Source organism: Stylophora pistillata, chromosome 4 (genome assembly GCF_964205215.1).
Source record: "Stylophora pistillata chromosome 4, jaStyPist1.2, whole genome shotgun sequence".
In the NCBI taxonomy this organism is placed as follows: Eukaryota; Metazoa; Cnidaria; class Anthozoa; order Scleractinia; family Pocilloporidae; genus Stylophora; species Stylophora pistillata.
Window position 1 is genome coordinate 20139795 of NC_142522.1, and position 20479 is coordinate 20160273.

The 20479-nt window shown below is 37.2% G+C and overlaps 1 protein-coding gene, 1 long non-coding RNA gene and 1 other non-coding gene across 4 annotated transcripts; 2 read left to right on the forward strand and 1 right to left on the reverse strand.

The window, feature by feature from the left end:
• Positions 1-537: 537 nt before the first annotated feature.
• Positions 538-10223, forward strand: LOC111332925 (uncharacterized). 2 transcript variants are annotated; one of them, XM_022938410.2, is made up of 4 exons: positions 538-783; positions 2807-3563; positions 4868-4945; positions 6422-7776. In XM_022938410.2, the coding sequence occupies exons 1-4, from the start codon at positions 727-729 to the stop codon at positions 6523-6525; spliced, it is 996 nt and encodes a 331-aa protein (XP_022794145.1). In that variant the 5' UTR covers positions 538-726; the 3' UTR covers positions 6526-7776. The 2 variants fall into 2 exon arrangements, with proteins under 2 accessions (XP_022794145.1, XP_022794144.1); XM_022938409.2 differs by lacking the exon at positions 6422-7776 and adding an exon at positions 7803-10223 and having other exon boundaries at positions 545-783.
• On the reverse strand, positions 5636-6198 carry LOC148732784 (uncharacterized). The gene is made up of 2 exons (XR_016000600.1): positions 6070-6198; positions 5636-5905 (listed from the first exon to the last, which is right to left on the reverse strand). It is a non-coding gene; the product is annotated as an uncharacterized LOC148732784 (long non-coding RNA).
• Positions 10224-13602: 3379 nt separating the features above from the next.
• On the forward strand, positions 13603-20239 carry LOC111332927 (uncharacterized). Its single transcript, XR_016000249.1, has 4 exons — positions 13603-13874; positions 15091-15951; positions 16334-16390; positions 18824-20239. It is a non-coding gene; the product is annotated as an uncharacterized LOC111332927 (transcript).
• The last annotated feature ends 240 nt before the right edge of the window (positions 20240-20479 follow it).

Sequence of the window (20479 nt, forward strand, 5' to 3'; positions counted from 1 at the left end):
CCATGTGAAGAATTTGAACGCTGAAAGAGTTACTCAGTCCCAGACCTACTCGCGAAAGCACAATTCAAAATGGCCGACATGTAAACAATGGTAAGATGCCTAGCATTACGATCAGTTTGGGCGCTTTTGGAAAACTTGGTTCATCAAAATGGGCAGTTCAAGAACTCAACGTTGATAATATGTTTGACTAAGGTGAATAAACGCCTTTTGGTTTGAGTTTTCGGGATTTTGAAAAAAGAAAAAAAAATTACGGGTACGCGTAGGAACACTCCCAAGTCTTGCTTTTTGTTATTATCCTCAGTGTGCATTTTACCCCTGGTCAGCAGTCTGTAGTCTGCAGTCTGCAGACTGCATTTTACCCCTGGTCTTCAGTCCGCAGACTTCATTTTACCCTCAGTCTGCCTTTTACCCCGGTCTGCCTTTTACCCCCGGTCTGCAGTCCGCAGTCCTTATTTTACACTGACCGGTTTCTCAATATTCTTGAAAGCAGCCGCCATTTTGGAGAAACCTGACTGACGAAGACCTGGGAACGATTGGTTCTGAAAAGAAATGTTTGCTGAGTCAGCTGATAGTTCGCTTCTTCGCTCTCTCGGATGGGAGGTTTCTCTCAGCAGTTTTGAAAATTAGCCGTGGTTTCAACGACGCATCATTCGAGTCCTGATATTCTAAAAAGATATTTGGCACCTGTTTACCAGAGGAAACACGGGGAAATTCATCTCTTAGAGGATGGAAGACTTCGGCCGATTTGTCAAAAAAATGTTTGCTGTATTTGTGATCTTTTTGGTGAGTTAAACGCTCTTTTTCATATTATTTTTTAAGAGTACTATAGCAAGGATCTATACAGTTTAAAATTATCGTTTGGTATTTTTATAAGTCGTAAGTGGGAATGGTAGTAAACACAGCTAGCTTCAATGGACTTCAAAAGTTGATATTTTGATGTGGAAATCGTGCACGCGGTTACTTCATTTCTTAGACTTCTTCATTCACAAATCTGTCCTATTTTGTTATCGTCGTTTGCACATTTACAGCAACAGTTTGGCATAGAACTTGGCGACCAAAAACCTTAAATTTTAACCCACTTTATGTAGATATCGTGGGAATACGTGATTTCAGTTGATGGACAGGTGAATGGCCTAACTCGTCTGGAGTGAATGGAATTTGTTTTGCAAGCTGTATGACAGTAGATGAACCTAAACTTGAATATTTACTGATCACTCTAACTCCTAAACCTAAATTTCCTCCCATCACAATTCAAGGAGTTTTAATTAACTATAGGGGAATGGTTATTTAATATATTAGAATTGGCTAATGACAATACTGAAATTATAGTGAATTAACTATAGTAAGCTAGTTATTAATCGTCACTTGTTCAGATGGTCAAAACTAGAACTCATGAAGTTTTCCTACTTTCAAAGTAGTCACCCCTGTAAGAGATACATACATGTACATGTATGTTATGATTTATATGAATCTTTTACAGCTTAACATCAGTGTCCATATTCAGTCCATACTCTTCTCTTTACGTTTCCTTTGGCACTGACAAGGATATTTTTTTTTTTTAAATCAAAGATTCTCATGTTGGTAATCACTCACTTTGTTCTTATGCTCTTAAGCCTGGTTCACATATGATCACAGGCGATCGCACTCGATCACCAGTGATTGTCTGCGATTATAATGTGAACAGCTGTGTGATCGTGTGCGATCATTTGGGATCGCGATCGCAGGAATAGAACCATGTTCTATTCGTGCAGTCGTCTGCGATCGAGTGCGATCATATATGAACAAAGTTCTGTGATCATGCGATTGGAATGTGTCCAGTAATGCTATGCAAGTGGAATGATACCATGACAACCAGTTTTTTAGCAACTTTTACACACATGTGTTTTGACAAGATGGAAGGTGAAATTGACACGGAACAGTTTATGGAAGGAATTAAAAAATACGATTGTTTGTTTAATCGCTTTAGCAAAGAATTCTCTCTTTCTTAAGACTTCCTGCACCAAGAAGCAACGTTTCTGTTTTAGTAAAGACAACAGAAGCAGGACGTTAACACCAGTCCTCTTAAAAGTTCAGCGTCCTTTGCGTTTATGTTGGTTGACTGGAGTTACATTGTATTGCCGCTGAATGGTAAACCATGGACTCGGTTGTCACAGATCGCTGTGGTCGGCTGCGATCATATGTGAACATACTATTCGCAATCTTCGGTTGAGTGGTTTCAGCGATCATCTGCGATTATATGTGAACCAGGCTTTAATGATTGATTTGGCATTATTACTATAAGGAGAAATTAAATTTTGGACTCACTCTTAGGATTTAAAGAGTAGAGGACTATTTTTTTTGTAGTGCACCTGTGGGCGCACTAAATGGCATGTTGAAAAATTGTGGGTATTGCAAACCTGTTCTTCAAATTTGAGATTCCATCAATCATGGTCATAAATCAAGAAATTTCATTTTTTATTCAGTAGATATTTTTAGACTTATAGCCTAGGATTTTCTTCTTTAGTTCTCAAAGTCAGGGATTGGTTGTTGTAGTCAAACATCTCAGTTATATAATTTAAAGGGTAACTACAAGAAGAGCAGAGGTATTGTCTTGAGCAACAGAAGTCAATGATTTTATCATTGTTGTTTAAAAATGTAATTATAATGTGAAAGCTGACATATATCACAAAAAATGCCAACCAATTAGAGCAAATTACAATTTAAGCTTGGTTTACACCCTCCACAAGAACTAACCTGTGCTCCGACAAAGTGAATGAATGAAGTGATGAACTTTTTTCAAAAAATTTGTGACTATCCTTTGTTGCAGACTGTCTTGGTGGAGCAGGGCTATGGCAGCAATAGATGTCAAAGGAAAGCTTACATTGAGCTGTACAACAAGCAAAATCCTGCTAAGTTTAAATGTTGGCCCCCTCCTGAATGCCATAATGGACAAGAGGCAACTGTGGAGCCAGGCTCATCACACCCCTTTGGGACTGATATCAGCTGTAGAAGCTGTAAAAATGGTTTCTTTTCGAACAACCAGACAATTTATAAGTGTCGCAAATGTACTTCTTGTGGCAAAAAACAAGAACTTTATCCATGCACATTTGTGAAGGACAGAGAGTGTGCAAACAAGTGCATTTCTGATAAATACTACTTCAACAGCACAGAAAAGGAATGTTATCCATGTGTTGAATGCTGTGAAGGTGATGACGAGAACATTGAACCACAGTGCATTACTATGAGAAAAGGCATAGTTATAGGAGGAAAAGGAGAGAAGCACTGCAGGTTGTCAAATAGAAGGTGTGATGAACTGCCAAGTACTTCACCTGACAGATGTACATGCAACTGTTCTGTACCAAACAATTTGCGTGTTGCGATTGGAGACTTCCCAACATGGAATATGTCATCAAACTTGCACAACAACAGCTCTTCACTGCACAAGCCCTGTGTTGTAGAAATGTCTTTTATCATTGGACTTTCTTGTTCTCTGGTAGTTGTGCTTCTTCTTATTTTGGGATATTTTTTTTATTGGAGAAGAACATGTCCTACATTCTGCATCTCTGACTCATCAACTTGTGCAGGTATTTTGCATTAAATTGTGTAGCTTCAGTTAACCTTAACATTTAATGATGAACTTTCCTCTTTAACCGCTACAATAACTATGCATTTTCCCGGTGAGTTGCTTTTTTGTGGGTTGTTGTTGCTAGAAGAGCATCTCACTGATACACCTTTCTCCTTAAGTGTTTGTTACATTTTGTAATTTAGGAATTTTTTTAAGGGCAAGTTACAATGTACAGTTTGATCACTCTGAAAGGTTACCGTTAAGTTGAATCAAAGCTAGCTGTATCAATTTTATTCATCCTTCTGCAAGACTTTTTTTTTGTCTAGTATTGTGTGTACATGTATCTAGTACAATTTACAAAAGCTATGTACATAGTTAACTTAATTGGAGCTATAGTGCTCATAGTATATGTGCACGATCCTTCGCAGTAAAGCACTATTTAAGCAATAGTGAAAATCAGACCTGAAAAAAATTCAGGCCTGTACAGGATTCGAACCACTGACCTCTGCGATACTAGTGCAGCGCTCTACCAATTGAGCTAACAAGCCAACTGGGAGCAGGCCATCAAATTAATTCGACATAAACCCGTAGATGATAAATCAAACAACAAACATATGAAATACATATATATGAACTGCGGTTATGAAACGTATATGTGCACGATCCTTCGCAGTAAAGCACTATTTAAGCAATAGTGAAAATCAGACCTGAAAAAAATTCAGGCCTGTACGGGATTCGAACCACTGACCTCTGCGATACTAGTGCAGCGCTCTACCAATTGAGCTAACAAGCCAACTGGGAGCATCAAATTAATTTGATGGCCTGCTCCCAGTTGGCTTGTTAGCTCAATTGGTAGAGCGCTGCACTAGTATCGCAGAGGTCAGTGTTTCGAATCCCGTACAGGCCTGAATTTTTTTCAGGTCTGATTTTCACTATTGCTTAAATAGTGCTTTACTGCGAAGGATCGTGCACATATACGTTTCATAACCGCAGTTCATATATATGTATTTCATATGTTTGTTGTTTGAGTGCTCATAGTATTGATAGGAACGTATATATAGCTTTTCATGACTTTATGTAGAAGGCACAACACATAATGTACATTTGAGTTTGAAGAAAACATTTACACTGTAGTGCATGGTTTGTGTATCAAATAGGTGACCAACATCTCCCCCCTCCCCTCCCTTTCCTCCACACCCTAAGTTTACACATTCCTTTGTGGGACATTTTTACTTTTGCTGCACAAAGTACATTGCCTTCATTGAAGTTCACTGAATGCTTATTAAAGTGTTCTGTTATCTTTCATTTGTGATGCACTTTTAGGTTCGGGATGTTATGAGGAGGTAATGCAATTGACTCAGCAATGCATGCCCTGCCAGGAAAAACTGAGTCTCATCCCAGGTTAGTGTGAAAAATTGTTCATGTACCCATTTGATGACCAGAGGTGAGACCGCAGGGGTCCACATATTGGGTGATAGGACCCTTTTGCTAGTGGTTCTAGAAACCTATAGTTTTAACTTCCAGCAGCTTATTCAAGAAAAAAAAAATGGTTAGGATGTATGGTGATTGTTTTGTACATGTATCCCAAATTATTTAGTACAGTGTTTGGAACTTCATGCAAAAGAAACTTTGCTTGTTTGTTACTTTCAGTGGTTCTTTTTGAAATTTTTCCAGGAACTTAACATGAGAAAAAATTCATGCAGTAAAGCTCTTTTAGGAAACACTCCACTTTAATGACATCTCTTGAAAACGTTTTCAGTTTCTAGTGTAAAGAGATAAACCTGAATGTCTTTTAAATGGTTAACTACAGAAGGTTATATTAAGAAGAATTGAAAATTGTAAACCAGCATTTCTAAAAGTGGTTACCTATGAAAGGTGGTCACTTACGACTTGTAGCACAATCATGGTGCCCATTCGGGGCTGTTCAAATAACTATATCGAAATCTTGGTCAGCAAATGATGGATTGTTTCAAAACTAGCCCTTTTTGGGCTACAATGATTGTAGTTCAATAAAACATCACTATATTCTCATTTGAAATAATTTAAGAGTGGAAAAATATTGAAGATTACTGCAAATATACCCTTATTTAACGGTGTAATGCGTAACATCTCATTTGCATAAATATAGGAAGAAGGCTAAATTTTGTGCTTAAAACCACAACAATTTGAAACTTCCATTACATCCATTTATTGAGTAGGACCAAAGTACACTGTGTGCAAAGTGACAGCGTTCAATGTCCGTTTTTAAAACAGCATGAATAAAAACTTGAATTCTCGTTGGTGTTGTCTGCTTGTGTAAGGCTGTAGATCCAACAGAGCTTCGCATGATACAAGTGCGGGTCTGGCAACTTGACCGCTGACCTAGAAATGAAGTTGATTTGTGTGAATAAGGTTCATAGACCTATTCATTCTCTTGTAAAGCTAAATCTTCAAAATAAGCAACAGCAAGGACGAAATTAGTGATTTCCCAATTCGGAAACGATGTTGTCGTCAATAAGTATCAACAAAAATTAAATACTACTTACCCAGTTAAAAGTGCGTATCTCAGCTTCCAGGTCACCTTGGCTGCCTAGACATCTCCACAACACAGTTCCTGTAATCGAATACAAATCTCCAAAGTTTCAAAGCCTTAAGTACAATACAAACGAAGATATACGAAATAAACCAAATCAGAAACCTATATTCACTCTCACCTGGTGTTTATCTAAGTGTAACGATCAAATTTTAAATGCACTCTGCACAGAAAACTGCACAGAAAACTGCACAAGACGAAGCTCTCAAACCCCTAATTTCCCATTCAAATCGAGGAGTAAACATCGAAAAGTTCCTTTGTAACCTCTCCTCTGAATGTGTGGGGTGTTTTGTGGACAATTTCAGGGTCTAAAACACGTGCTGGATTGCTATGCCTACTTCAGTTCTTGCTATCCACCCGATTTCACAATCTTGAACAGAGTGGAAACAAAGGAGTTTTTCAAAGATGAATGGCAATAAGGAGAGCTCTTCAAGTGTTGAAAAGATGAAAAAGTGGAGAGAGAAAAAGACAGAGAAAAAGAAAGAAGCTGACAAAAAGTATTACGAATGAAATCGTGATGGAAAAAAAAGTGCATTTCTTGCTGGAACTATGAGACGTGTGTGGAGAACTAAAGAGAAAAAGAAATAACATTTACAAAGTCCCTATGGATGTCAATGAAGAAATCATTGCCTCTTTGTAAATCCAGATAGTGTTGAAATATATTTATATCTTGCATTTTAGTCATTATAGCCAGTGAAATCAAGTGAGAGAGTCAAATACCATGCCCACAGAGGATTGTGGGTATTTAATAACTTCGCTTTAAAAATCTTACAAACATCGCAAAACTCACTAAAAATGCTTTTATGATGATAACTAGCTTTTATCTAGCAAACAATAACATTTTTCGCACACTTGCCACATTTTCATGAAAATGCCTTATGTTACACAAATGGGCACTATGATTGTGCTACAAGTCTTACAAGAGATTCTGTTTATACTGATTTGATTTAGAAACGCTTGGTTTCTCCAAAAAAGGGGTCACTTATGAGAGGGTGTGGTCGCAAAGGGAGGTTTGACTGTATCTAGAGACATAGGAATGCTGCTGTCCGCAGTGTTCAAATAGCTATCAGAAAATTCACTTCTAGTGTGAATAAGGTTCATCCTCTGACAGGAATTAAATACTCTGTATCTTGTGTTATTGTTACTTAAAATTTGTGTTTTATTGTGAATACATACATGTCTTGAAATCTGCATCACATAAATTATATGTGCATGTATTTGGATTATCATTAAACCTCTTCTCTTGAAAATGGTTTTAAAAATCTATAGCATGCCTTTACTTTGGAATACATTTAAGAGCTGATTGTTTTTATGGATACTGCCTCCTAAAGGAGGCAAAGCCACATATTTTGTCACAATGAGTGAGTGAGTGTAACAATGGAATTCCGATCTTGACCCAATTTTGACCCAATGTTTCCTGGTGCTACTTATTGTTTATTTGGGAGTATCTTAGAAGTTCGACTTTCACACACAATACACAGTTGAATTCTTATTTTGGTAATTTCTGGCTTATAGCCACTAGCACTTCAATTCTTGCCTTTAAACTAGGGAAGGCAGCAGGAGACAACAAGCTTCTCACAATCATTCCAGGATTGCACACAATTTTTAATTTCAATGCTACAAACGTTGTGCTATACCAGTAGCCACATGCAGTCTTTGACTGTCTATTTTTGTTTTTGTCCTCAGAAGTTAGAATTGATGAGATACCATATGATGTGGAAGAAATTCTCACAGAAAAATTAGATGCAAACAAACCCAAGGCAAAGAACTGGTGGGCTGTTGGTCGCAAGATTGGAATTTTGCGTTCAAAGCTGGAAAATGTTGAACAAGGGGGGTACCCAACAAAAACAATCATTGATATTTTATCCACATGGAGTGATGTTCCATCCATTAGGCAATTTGTAGAAATAGTTCATAAGTTAGGGCGACATGATATTTGTAATGCTGTTGTTGAATTCTATCAAAATTCAACACCAGAAACAGCCGTATAAACTTAGTTGAAAAGTAAATGCAGTTGAGCTGCATGCTCAGCCTCGAGTTTAATTAAATATCATAAGGTCGACATTAATTCATTGGTGCCAGTTGGAACCTTTTTGGGCATGATAATGCAACAAAGGAGAAAATAGGAACCACATTATGAAAGGTAAGCAGTCCTAGCTTGTCTCATGTCACAATTAATGTGCCATGGGTTTTTGCTCCCTTTTAAGCCTCTCTTTAACTTTTGTGACATAAGCACTGAACAGACCTGTGTAAAGTAGTATTGATGAATTAGAGCATAACTTATCGTTCTTTAAGATTTATTTAATTTTTTTTATGTTGCAAAATATGCTAATATTAGTAATTTGGTGGGTTAGTTTAGTGAGTTGTATTATGAAGTGGCATACACCGTCTGTACCTTAATAGGAAATTAACAATGCACGATGACAACGCAAAGAAAATTTACGTTACAGTAAATTAACGCGAATTTTTCAAAAGTTAGGTTTACATGCATTAAATTAACGCCAATTTTTTGATAAACAATATCTTGCTTTATTACACAACTCGAGAAGTCAGAGGGCCAATAACTAAAATCAACCAATCAAAAGGCTCTATTGCTGGTCAATATTCTCTCAGTATTGGACCGGGCGAATGGTCCCGAATGGTCCCAAATGATACCGCACTTGTGTTCCTTTGAACTTCAGTCGTGTAATAAATCTCTTATTAACTAAACTTGCTCGGGACCGTACTGGAAGAATATCGGCCCTCGGTCTTTTTTGTACAGACCTCGCTGCGCTCGGTCCGTACTGTCAAGACCTTGGGCCGATATTCTCCCAGTACGGCCCTCGCGCTTGGTTAATACAATATATTTATTTACTGCAATTTTCATAATTTTGCAAACTCGCACTTTACATTTCTGAATGCCAAACTGCGTTTTGGCCTCTGTCAATAAAACCTTCCAAGACAAGTCCACAGATGTTTCTAAGTTTTTGTTAAAGCCGAAAATTTGGTTTTGAAGCTTATCTAGACCCTATCAATTCAAAAGATCTGTCAAAGCCTCCATGATATCCCAAGAGCTGCTCACTCATTTGATTGATGGCAAACCAAAGCGCAGTTTGTTGCAGATACACAAACTTCCTGTTCTTACAAAATCTCAACATACACGTCTAATGGAGAAAAAGAAGCATTTACAGTAGTTAGCTTTTAGGAACTAAAGGTGCTTTAAATAACAATGTTGTAAAATAGTGTGCATCAAATTTACATCAACATTGATTAATTTAAAAATACACTAATTAAATTAACGTGAATTTTTTAAAATCGTGTTGTTAAAGTGTATTGTTAGTTTCCTTTAATGAGGTATGTGAAGTATTTTTTGGTAATAATGTCAAGAAAAAAAAAGAATTAAAAAAATTATAGTAATGAAAGGTAAGCAAAAAACAAAAAAAATTAGCAAACGAAACAAAATCAAACAAGACAAAACAAAGAAGAATTAAAACAATACCATTTAAGAAGATGGTATTTCTCCTGGACATTCAAAGGGTATTAATTTACTGCAAGGGATATGCAGGAAGTTAAAAGGTCTTGATTTGAGGAGAAAATTATAGAATCAGTACAATTACTTGAAACGTAAATGGCATAATGTCCAGATATCTGCACCAGTAAGTATATGGTGGGATAGTTGTCTTTTGGTTAAAAGGGTAGCCTTTAAATATTGAGTGAATATTTTTTACAGGCTCTAAGTGTAGTCCCCACCTTGCTGGGAGTTTCGTATATTCCCTAGGACTTTCAAATGTCTTTTAAGTTTTAGAATTTCAAATGTTGCCTATTGCACACCTGTGTAACCTGTGTTATGTAAATGCTCATTTGCTTTTGTATTTTTATACAATGTACATAAGGCTCTCTGTTTTTTAGTTAGCTATAGTAGACATGAAAGTAGTTTCTGGTAGTGTCAGCATTTTACATAAGGCTTTATACCCTCCAGTGTCTTATGATGCAACTATTTTAGAATGTGAGTTTGTCTCTGTGTATCTCATATTGAGAGTTATAGTGTTGGCACTATGTGCTCAGTTGTGTTTGTAATATAATAATTTTTTAGAGAACAGAGTGAAAGTAAAGGTTGCTAAAAATGTGTTGGCTGACTTGATTTTCTTAGTTTGTTTTCTATGGACAATCTTAACCTACTTTCTTTGTGAAAGTCTTAGTGAATACAGACCTATGATCAATTTTCCTGATTACTCAAAACCCTAAACAGGGAATAGGAGAGCTAAATAATGCTTTTAACAATTATACTAGAAAACTGTATTTGGGAAAAAAAACACAGACCATTTCCCATAGAAAATCGATTTCTTGGCGCAGTCAAATATAATTTGGACAGTTTTATGTTCCCAAATAGTTCATGGGCTTATGTTATAAGTAAGCCCAGATGATGATCATTTCGGACAATTCTCATGTGCAGAGGAGAGGAGGCTGGGAAGGATCCATAACAAAAGTATGCAAGTTCTCCATGTGTCCTCTAAGCATGTCTTCAGTACTAATAAGGAGAAATTTGCTAACAATCGAGAGCTTGAGTTTGCAATCATTCTCTTTATTCTTATGATGTTTTTTGATGAAGGGGTGATATTGTTGGGAGAAATTAGATGCATATCTCTCTCAGGGGTTGAATGGTTGATGCATTGCTCGTTTTGTGTAACTCCGTCATGTGTTAGATAAGAGTTTTAGGCTCTATTTCTTGAAAAATTGTACGTGTTTAAAAGGTAGGAGAGAAAAACGATGGGAATCTGGGAAGGAAATTCCTTTCCCACTCTGATCCAGAACCCTGCAAAGGTTACAGCTCCATTGCTTTTGGGGACCGGTCAGAAAGTAAAGGGGGGGGGGGTGGGCTATGAAATGTTTTTTTAAAGTACAGGTTTTCAGTTGCCCATCTTCGAGTTATTTGACAAAATTAGAGTGGCCCATCCCTGGAGTGACACAGAAAAACCTAGTGACCCACCCCTCAACTAAAATCAGTAAATAAATGTGGATAGCTACATGGGGAACATTGGCTTACCACTTTAGTCAGAATCTCCAAAAAGTCTTCGAGATCGAAATGTTGTAACACGTCGTCCCACTCTTGAACAGAATTCATCTTCTATGTCATCATTCACTTCATGTTCATCGTCATCATCATCTTCCTCTTCTCCGCCGGAACTTCCAACTTCTTGGAGAACTACATCGTGAACTACATCTAGATTGAAGTTAAAAGGAAACCTGGCCAGCCCTTCAAGTGCCAGTGGCTTCAAATTGTCAGGTTCAGTAAAGAAACCCTCTACAACACCTTGGAAAGAAAAGAAGTTTGGCTTTATGCCAAATCCCCAATCAGCACGAGCTAAATTTCTTAATGAGGATGTCCTACCCTTGTTTTATGAATGCCAATGGAAGTGGTCAAGAAATGCACGAGATTTTGTGAAAAAATTCCATTCTGAAGGCAGACGCCAGTACGACCTTCACTGCCAGCTGTCAGCTATGTAATTGCAAGCAGCAATTCCAAAAAGGGATCGATTCAGAAGAGGAATCATTAAAGCCTACCAGCCGCCAAGCAATTAATTACAATATTAAAAACTTCAGGATTTGAAGGAGAAATCTGAGAAGCTTAAGAGTAGCATCCAAAAGCCTAGCGGTTCACTGAATACTTTGGGAAAATTATCAGTGGACAAAAAGAGTGTGGGCAACGATTTAATGGAAAATGTTTGGGAAGGATTGCCGAATTGCAGAGTAACATTGATCAGACTTTGACTAGAGCAGAGGCCCAAAAAGAAAAGCACAAAGGATGTATTCTTTTGCAAAAGAAACATTCGTCTCAAAGAAGAGAAGAGTGAAAGAAATTAAAGTAAAAGACAGGAAGCGACGCTGTGAAAGAGCAGAGAAAAATTGTTAGAGAGTGTTCTCCGCAATCAGTCACTCGTTATCTTATGGTGATGTGATAACCTCTAATCATTGTAGTGTGATAGGCCTTAACAGCTTAAAAAAAGAGAGATGGTCGCTGGCGAAAACTATTAATAAGTAAAGATCAATTTACAGTGGATGCCATTGAAACAATCAAAGCAAATGTGTCCCAAGTTGTATTGGGTGCTATAGATGATAGTGATGATGATGATGATGATAATGAGAAGGAGGAGGAGGATGATAATACTTCTGAGGGTGAAGGTAGTGGTGAAGATGACTATTAAAAGATGACTTATAGGAGAAGCTGTGTAAAAAGATGTTTGAAATGATGTATAAAGTGAAGGTTTCTGAACACACGCAGTAAAGCTAATTAGTGTTCGAGATTTTATACTTTAAAACGTTTCCTGACTACTCTGTATATTTAAGACTGTACGTAAATGGAAACAAAATATATAATATGTGAATTCCTGTTGTTATTAAAGTTGGATTAAGGTGGAAAATTACATATATTATTAAAAAACAGATTCTACTAACGTTTGTGGTGATATGTGAATAATTTAACACGACCCACCCCTAATGCAGTGCATTTTTCCCCTGACCCACCCTTTTTAACGTGTTAAAAACTAGTGACCCACCCCCAATTTTTCATAGCCCACCCCCCCCTCTAATTTATGACTCTTAGGATTGGTAAAAATTAAGCAATTTCCGAATTACTTTTGGCCTCTTTTTCAAAACGAGGCCTGGTGCTCAACCATTCTTGTGAAAATGAGTTTAATTTGCATGTGAATGAAAACTTATAATCATATGAAAGGATGAGCACCAAGACTCCTTTTGAAAATGAGGCCAAGGGTAATTCGGAAATGGGCTATTATGTAGCTAGAGAGGTGTTCAGGTATTGATGAAATGATCAGTAGCAGCAAGAGAGGATCCTCTTTTGTCAGCGGCTTCGATACTACGTTAGAGGGTGGCAAAGGGGAAGGGGTGGGGGTACCAAACACACACCACGCTGAAGTTTTCTAATAAATTACGCATAACGGAGAATCTTTTTTAGCTAATCACACGCCACGTAAAAGGAGTAAAGTACGTTAAGTTAATACTGTAAGATTTAAACCTATCGGATGTATTATATAAAATTAGATTGTATCCAACGATTTTTTATTCTGGAATAAATTGCGTTTCACTTGTCATACTTCTTTTTGTTAGATGTATAGACACGACCAACACGATGAAACTAAACGCTCCGAGAGCGTTCACTAGGGTTTCGTAGCGCAATATCTCCCAGGGGTTAGGGGGAGAGGACGGCTGACATTCAGACTACCTTCTAGATCAAACAGCGTTCACTTATAACGGAAATCTAATTACCAAGACATGTAAATTACGCGTCACCCGCTCGTAAAATAGCAAATCCAAATCAGGCATCAGGTTGTGATGTCCGGTCCCCCGTCACGCGAATAATTTGAGTTCAATCGCGCGTCACGCTGAAAGTTTTGGGGCCATCACGCGTCACACAAAAACCCCTCGCCTTGGTTTGACCAAGCCCATGGTCATTTTAGCTTCTTGTCAGCGGTATATTCGCTAAGAGGTTATGACAACCTCTTGCCATGTGAATCTAACTTTTCAAGTTTTGCGTGCTCAGGGATATTCTATCGCATCAATGACTTTGGCAGGGTTTTTTTTGGTTATTGAAACTTTCTACTGTATTTCACCACACCCTTTAAATGTTTAGAGCTTCATCGATACCTGCAAACAGAATTTTTTGTTCATTAATCTGGAAAGAGTGCAGCATTTTAATATCTTCTCAGGATGAAAGACTTTGCTCAAGTTGAAGAAAAAATTCTCGCGGTACTTCTGATCACTGCGGTGAGTTGAACACTTGTTTTGAATACTTTGTATTAACCGATAAACTTGTAAAACCCCTCGTTATTATTTTCATCAACCTTAATTACGAAAAGCTTCGCATGGCGAACTTAAAATTTCCTCAAATCTTAATTCACGATTATTCCGAAATCATGGCGACGTTTGGTCACGTTTACTGCGAGACTCATTCATTCAGAATGCTGTCGTGTCTTTTTGCTGCCGATTAAACGTTGCTAGCAACCATTTGGTCCAGAACTTGTGTAATTTAACCTAATTTACTGCATGTAAATGCAGTTACCGAGGGATACGTGATGTCTGGTTTTAGGATTGTTAGCAGTAGGAATCCTCAATAATGAATGGAATGTCTCGATGTAGTCAGCTGAATATTTAATGGTCTTAAATGTTTAATTTTTCGATCTTGTGGACTCTTTTATAGATTACATTAACATAATTTACACAGAATTGGTTTATTTGTTGAAATGTTTCACAAAACAATTATCCCCAGACACACCATCCTCACCCACGAAGCCTTAAGTAAATTTAAGCCCTTGTGGGGAAGGGAGGGTAAAGAAATAACTAGCATGATTAAACAGACCGTAAAAATTAATCATTTGTCAGCCAAATGTCAGTCAACAACTAGCAGGGTGCAGTGTGGAGGCAATGGGCCGATAAATTGTGTTCCCCTTAGAATATGAAATGAAAGGTGGACTGAGTTATACTATATTATATAAAGTCAAAGAAAAGACCTCATTAAGTTTCACGCCTTCCCAAAGTAGTTACTATAGATACCTGGTAGTACATGTACATGTATTTTTACTTTTTAAATAATTTCTTGACTTTTGAGGGGCAGGGGCTATCGTTAGCTAGAAAAATCATGGCTTTAACAGATGTTTTACTTGGTTTAAAAATTTTTTTTACTTCTCAAAGCCTAGGATAGGTTCTTTTAGCTAGCTAATAATCTCAGTTAAAGTTATATGGTAGAGTAAACCCGAGGCATTGTTGTGAGTAACAAAATAAAATCAGATATGATCACTGTTGTTTAAAAATACCACAATTTGAAGACTGATTCAGATACATTGCAAAAATAGCCATAAAATAGGGAACAGTACTCTGATAGAACATTTTTCCATTATCGTTATACCTTGCAATAATCTGAGTTAAGTACTATAAATCAGTGAACTTTTTTTACACTGCACTTACGAAATGTTGTTTGTTGCAGACTGTCTTAGTAGCCCAGGGATATGGAAATAGATGTGGAAACAAAGGTGAAATTGAGCTTTATCAAGAGCAAAACCCTGCTAAGTATACATGTTGGCCTTTTCCTGAATGCCATGATGGTCAAGAGCCATCAGTGGAACCTGGCTCAACACACCCATCTGGGACAGAAGTGACCTGCCAAAGCTGTCAGCAGAATTTCTACTCCAACAAGGAGACAAATGTGAGGTGCCGCAAGTGTACTTCTTGCGGTAAAAAACTAGAACATAGTCCCTGCTTATCTGGGAAGGACAGAGTATGCAGTAATAGGTGCATTTCAAATGATTATTATTTTAATAGCACAGACAATGAATGCCTTAGATGTACTGAATGTTGTGAAGGTGACGACATAAACATTGAACCACAGTGTATAACAATCAAATTGGGTGCAGTGATTGGGGGAAAGGCCAGAATCATTGCAGGCAATCATCAAAACCATGCAATAATGATCTGCCAAAGAAAAATCTTACATCAAGCCGATGTGACTGCAACTGTACAATGCCATCTAATTGCTCTTTACTGAGTGGCAGTAACATGCACATTAATCATTCATTATCCAACAATATCAGTGTAACAGGAAAGGAACTTCCAAACCAAAAATTGTCTTCTTCCTCAAAGCAGTGTGGTAGTCACTCATTTGATGGCTTACACATTGCACTGTCATGTCTTCTGGGACTGTGTATAGTAGTTATTATATTCTTTGGCTGGCTAGCTTGGAAGAGAACTAAGCAGTCATCACACAGTGAGGAATCTCTTCCATCAACCAGTTTTGGGCACTGTGGTTTGAGGATTCTTATACCTACCTGCAGCTCTTCAGCTTCAGCAGGTAAATGTGCCATTGTACACTTTCTGTACTAACTTTGTTAAAGTTGCTAGCTTATTTTCATAATGCTATCATTACATCACTCTATCATTGTGGTGGAAGCAGTGGAGCCAGTTGTATTTAAGCCCTCCACTCTACTGCTCCCTGGATTTGTTCCTGGTTGCCCTTAGTCCTTAGGTGTGCTTTTGTATACAGCCAACAAGCCCACCTCCTGGCATTTGGGATGTTTCGTTACTGTGTTTATTCATCCACTCATTTATTCATAAAATATTGGCCTTAGAAAGCCCCTTTGTAAGAGTGGTCAGTTACCTAAGTATACATACATACAGTAACTTTTTGCTGTTGTTTTTTCCTAATTACATTAATGATTATTACATTTCTATAGAGATGAGACCTTTCCTACCAGGCTGCAACTCCTGCAAGCTTAATGTCATACCAGAAGGTTAGTGATGAAAGTTAATGGAAGTATACGTATAGGTAATCACATGATTTCGAGTGCAATTTGGAATAAATAAGCATGAGTAAATTTTTTCAAAGACTAACAAAATTGCATGAGCCCGTAGGGCGAGTGCAATTTGTGGTCTTTGAAAATATTTACAAGTGCTTGTTTATTCCAAATTGCATGAGAAAATCATGCGTTTATGTATTAATAACATGCATGAAAAAATACGAGGTAGCTTGCTCTTCTTTATTCAAACCCTTCAAGTGACATTGACCTTGACATTGACCAATCATTCTGGCCAATCGATCAGAATGTCTTGTTTGTTACTTTCTTTGCACTGAGTTAACCCTCTTCTGCACTGAATTAACTCTCTTTTGCACTGAATTACCTGAAAACTGCATTCATCTTAACCAATCAAAACCGAGAAATTCTTTCATGTGTATTAATTATTAAATGTATAAATAATTGTAGACTTTAATTAGTGCACATATCTGTATTTCCTTGAATATGCACTGACACTTTACTAAGCACTCTCCCCTGAATAGGCACCCACACCCTTCAGGCCTTCTAATATCAAACAAACACCCCCCCCTCAAGTTCCTACTCGTCTCCTTTAATTTGCCACTTTTCCCGCACAATTTTCTTGTGCGGGATGTAATTCCCATAATATTGGCGAAACTAGTTGCCACTTCTCTAATAGGATAAAGGGGCACATGGAAAGTGATAAAAACTCACATATTTTTAAGCATTTCAACACATCTCCTTCTTCGACATAAACCCGTAGATGATAAATCAAACAACAACGAACATATGAAACATATGTGTGAACTGCGGTTATGAGATGTATATGAGCACGATCCTTCGCAGTAAAGCACTATTTGAGCAATAGTGAAAATCAGACCTGAAAAAAATTTCAGGCCTGTACGGGATTCGAACCACTGACCTCTGCGATACTAGTGCAGCGCTCTACCAATTGAGCTAACAAGCCAACTGGGAGCAGGCCATCAAATTAATTCGACATAAACCCGTAGATGATAAATCAAACAACAACAAACATATGAAACATATGTGTGAACTGCGGTTATGAGACGTATATGAGCACGAGCTCAATTGATAGAGCGCTGCACTAGTATCGCAGAGGTCAGTGGTTCGAATCCCGTACAGGCCTGAAATTTTTTTCAGGTCTGATTTTCACTATTGCTCAAATAGTGCTTTACTGAGAAGGATCGTGCTCATATACGTCTCATAACCGCAGTTCACACATATGTTTCATATGTTTGTTGTTGTTTGATTTATCATCTACGGGTTTATGTCGAATTAATTTGATGGCCTGCTCCCAGTTGGCTTGTTAGCTCAATTGGTAGAGCGCTGCACTAGTATCGCAGAGGTCAGTGGTTCGAATCCCGTACAGGCCTGAAATTTTTTTCAGGTCTGATTTTCACTATTGCTCAAATAGTGCTTTACTGCGAAGGATCAGGCTCATATACGTCTCATAACCGCAGTTCACACCTATGTTTCATATGTTTGTTGTTGTTTGATTTATCATCTACGGGTTTATGTCGAATTAATTTGATGGCCTGCTCCCAGTTGGCTTGTTAGCTCAATTGGTAGAGCGCTGCACTAGTATCGCAGAGGTCAGTGGTTCGAATCCCGTACAGGCCTGAAATTTTTTTCAGGTCTGATTTTCACTATTGCTCAAATAGTGCTTTACTGCGAAGGATCATGCTCATATACGTCTCATAACCGCAGTTCACACATATGTTTCATATGTTTGTTGTTGTTTGATTTATCATCTACGGGTTTATGTCGAATTAATTTGATGGCCTGCTCCCAGTTGGCTTGTTAGCTCAATTGGTAGAGCGCTGCACTAGTATCGCAGAGGTCAGTGGTTCGAATCCCGTACAGGCCTGAAATTTTTTTCAGGTCTGATTTTCACTATTGCTCAAATAGTGCTTTACTGCGAAGGATCGTGCTCATATACATCTCCTTCTTGTAAGAACCAATACTCCCTTTCTTGCTTTAGTATTCTGGATTCTGCTAACAACTCAATCGATTTAACACTCAAAGAAGCTTTTCATATAAATAAGATCAACCCTGAACTTAACAAACAATTACAGCATTATAACACTTTTGTTGTGTTTTAGCTCACACCTTTGATGTTTGGCGTCACGTTGTAATTAGTACCCACTTTTGTATTACATCATACTGTAAATATTTTATTCATCTACTTGTCTGTTATATAATTACTCACGTTCTGTTACTCATTGATTGAAGATGGCATAAGCGTGCCGAAACATCTCTTAAAAAAGTTGTCTATTTCTTACAATACTTATCATTACTATTATTGTAATTTTCATCTTCTAAAATGAAAAGGCTTTAGAACTCCATATATTTGGCAGTTTCTTAATGTTAGCTTGTGGCCCTTTTTTTCAGACATTAAACTTGATAAACTGCCATATCAAGTTGCAGACAAACTTATCGAAATGTTGGATGGAAAAAAGCCTCCTATAAAAAACTGGTGGGATGTGGCTCGAAGGATTGAAATTCCAGAATCAGAGCTTTATAAAATTAAGAGAGAGGAAGAGCGAGAGGCAGGAAGCCCTACAACACAACTGCTAAGTTATTTATCTGCAGTGGAGAGAGTTTTATCTCTTAAGGAATTTGTTCAATTTATTCATTCCCTTAAACGGCATGACATTTGCAGAACCATTGCTGAATTTTACCAAAATCAAAATAGTACAGATTGAATCTTTGTTGCTTATCCTTCTGTTTGTTCTCATTCATGCACAACCAAACAAAATCTTACCTAATGTTCTTTTATCATCCAGGGCCCCCAGACAAATGTATGTAGCATACACTAGGTATACATTTTGCATCTTGATTTTAAAACCCAGTATGATACTGAAAGAAACTTTGAGTTACAAATATTTTGTAACTCAAAGTTAATTGAGTTACAAATACTTTGTGGTGTTCCATAAGAGGTTTTCAAAAGGACATAGCTAAGAAGTTCGGAAACAAATTTGCTTGTGCTAGCCTAGTAATTAGCAATGGGAACAAATACCATGAAAATGTGATACAATTGTGTGTTTTTCAGTTTAAGGCATGAAAGTAATGGGAACTTCCAAACAAAGGAACAGGCCTAACTGCATTCAAATTGAGTACTTGCAAAATAAAAAATAATAAAATGCCAACCGAAAAAAATGTTAAAAAAAAATAAAATAAAAAAAATTGATAAAGTTAATAACAATCAAAAAAAAAGTTAAAAAGTTGAAGAAAAATTTTACCTAAAACTATGAACAGCACATGTCAAGAAGTATCTGATACTTTTTATAAAATAGACTTACTGGTTGTGCACATCAATCTTCTGTATCTGGAACTACTAGTTGTTTGCCTTAATCCTTATTAGGAAAGCTATTAAGTTACTTTTGAGTTTTAAGTTTTAATTGCAGCTCGTGATACAACTGTTTGTTTTGCATTTGTATAGCATAATGGTAGTTAAGTAAGTTTTTGTACATTAAGTGGTCAATTATGGCAGAAAATGACATTTCTTTATTGGCTTTTATAATTATACCACTTTACCATGGAACCTTTACCAACCTGTCAACCTCTGTTGGTGGTCACCTTGCCACTCCCTGCTTAATACAGTATATATGTAAAGTTATTGTTGAGATTTGTATGTTAATCATTTATAGCACATGATAGGACACTGTAGTTTTGCATTTTACTAGGGTATGTAGTGGCATTTAACAGTGCATTTTGTATCTCACATTGAGAGTAAAAAAGTTTGCACCATGTGCAATTAAGTACTTTTTAAGGAAAATAGTAAAATAATGAAGCCATTAACTTTTATCAACTTGCCTCTTACATGTATGTTAATCAACATTTTTTACTGCTGTATAATCAAGTTACTGCTGACCATTAATGACTACACTACTGGTATCTCTGTGTGACAACACAGGCGTATTGATAATAGACACATCATCCTCCTTGAAAATCTTATAAGGATATGGAAGATCATTTGAATCTAAAGGAAAAAGGCATCCAGCTAGAAACATGTATGCAGACCTTTACACACTCTTACAGAAGGGA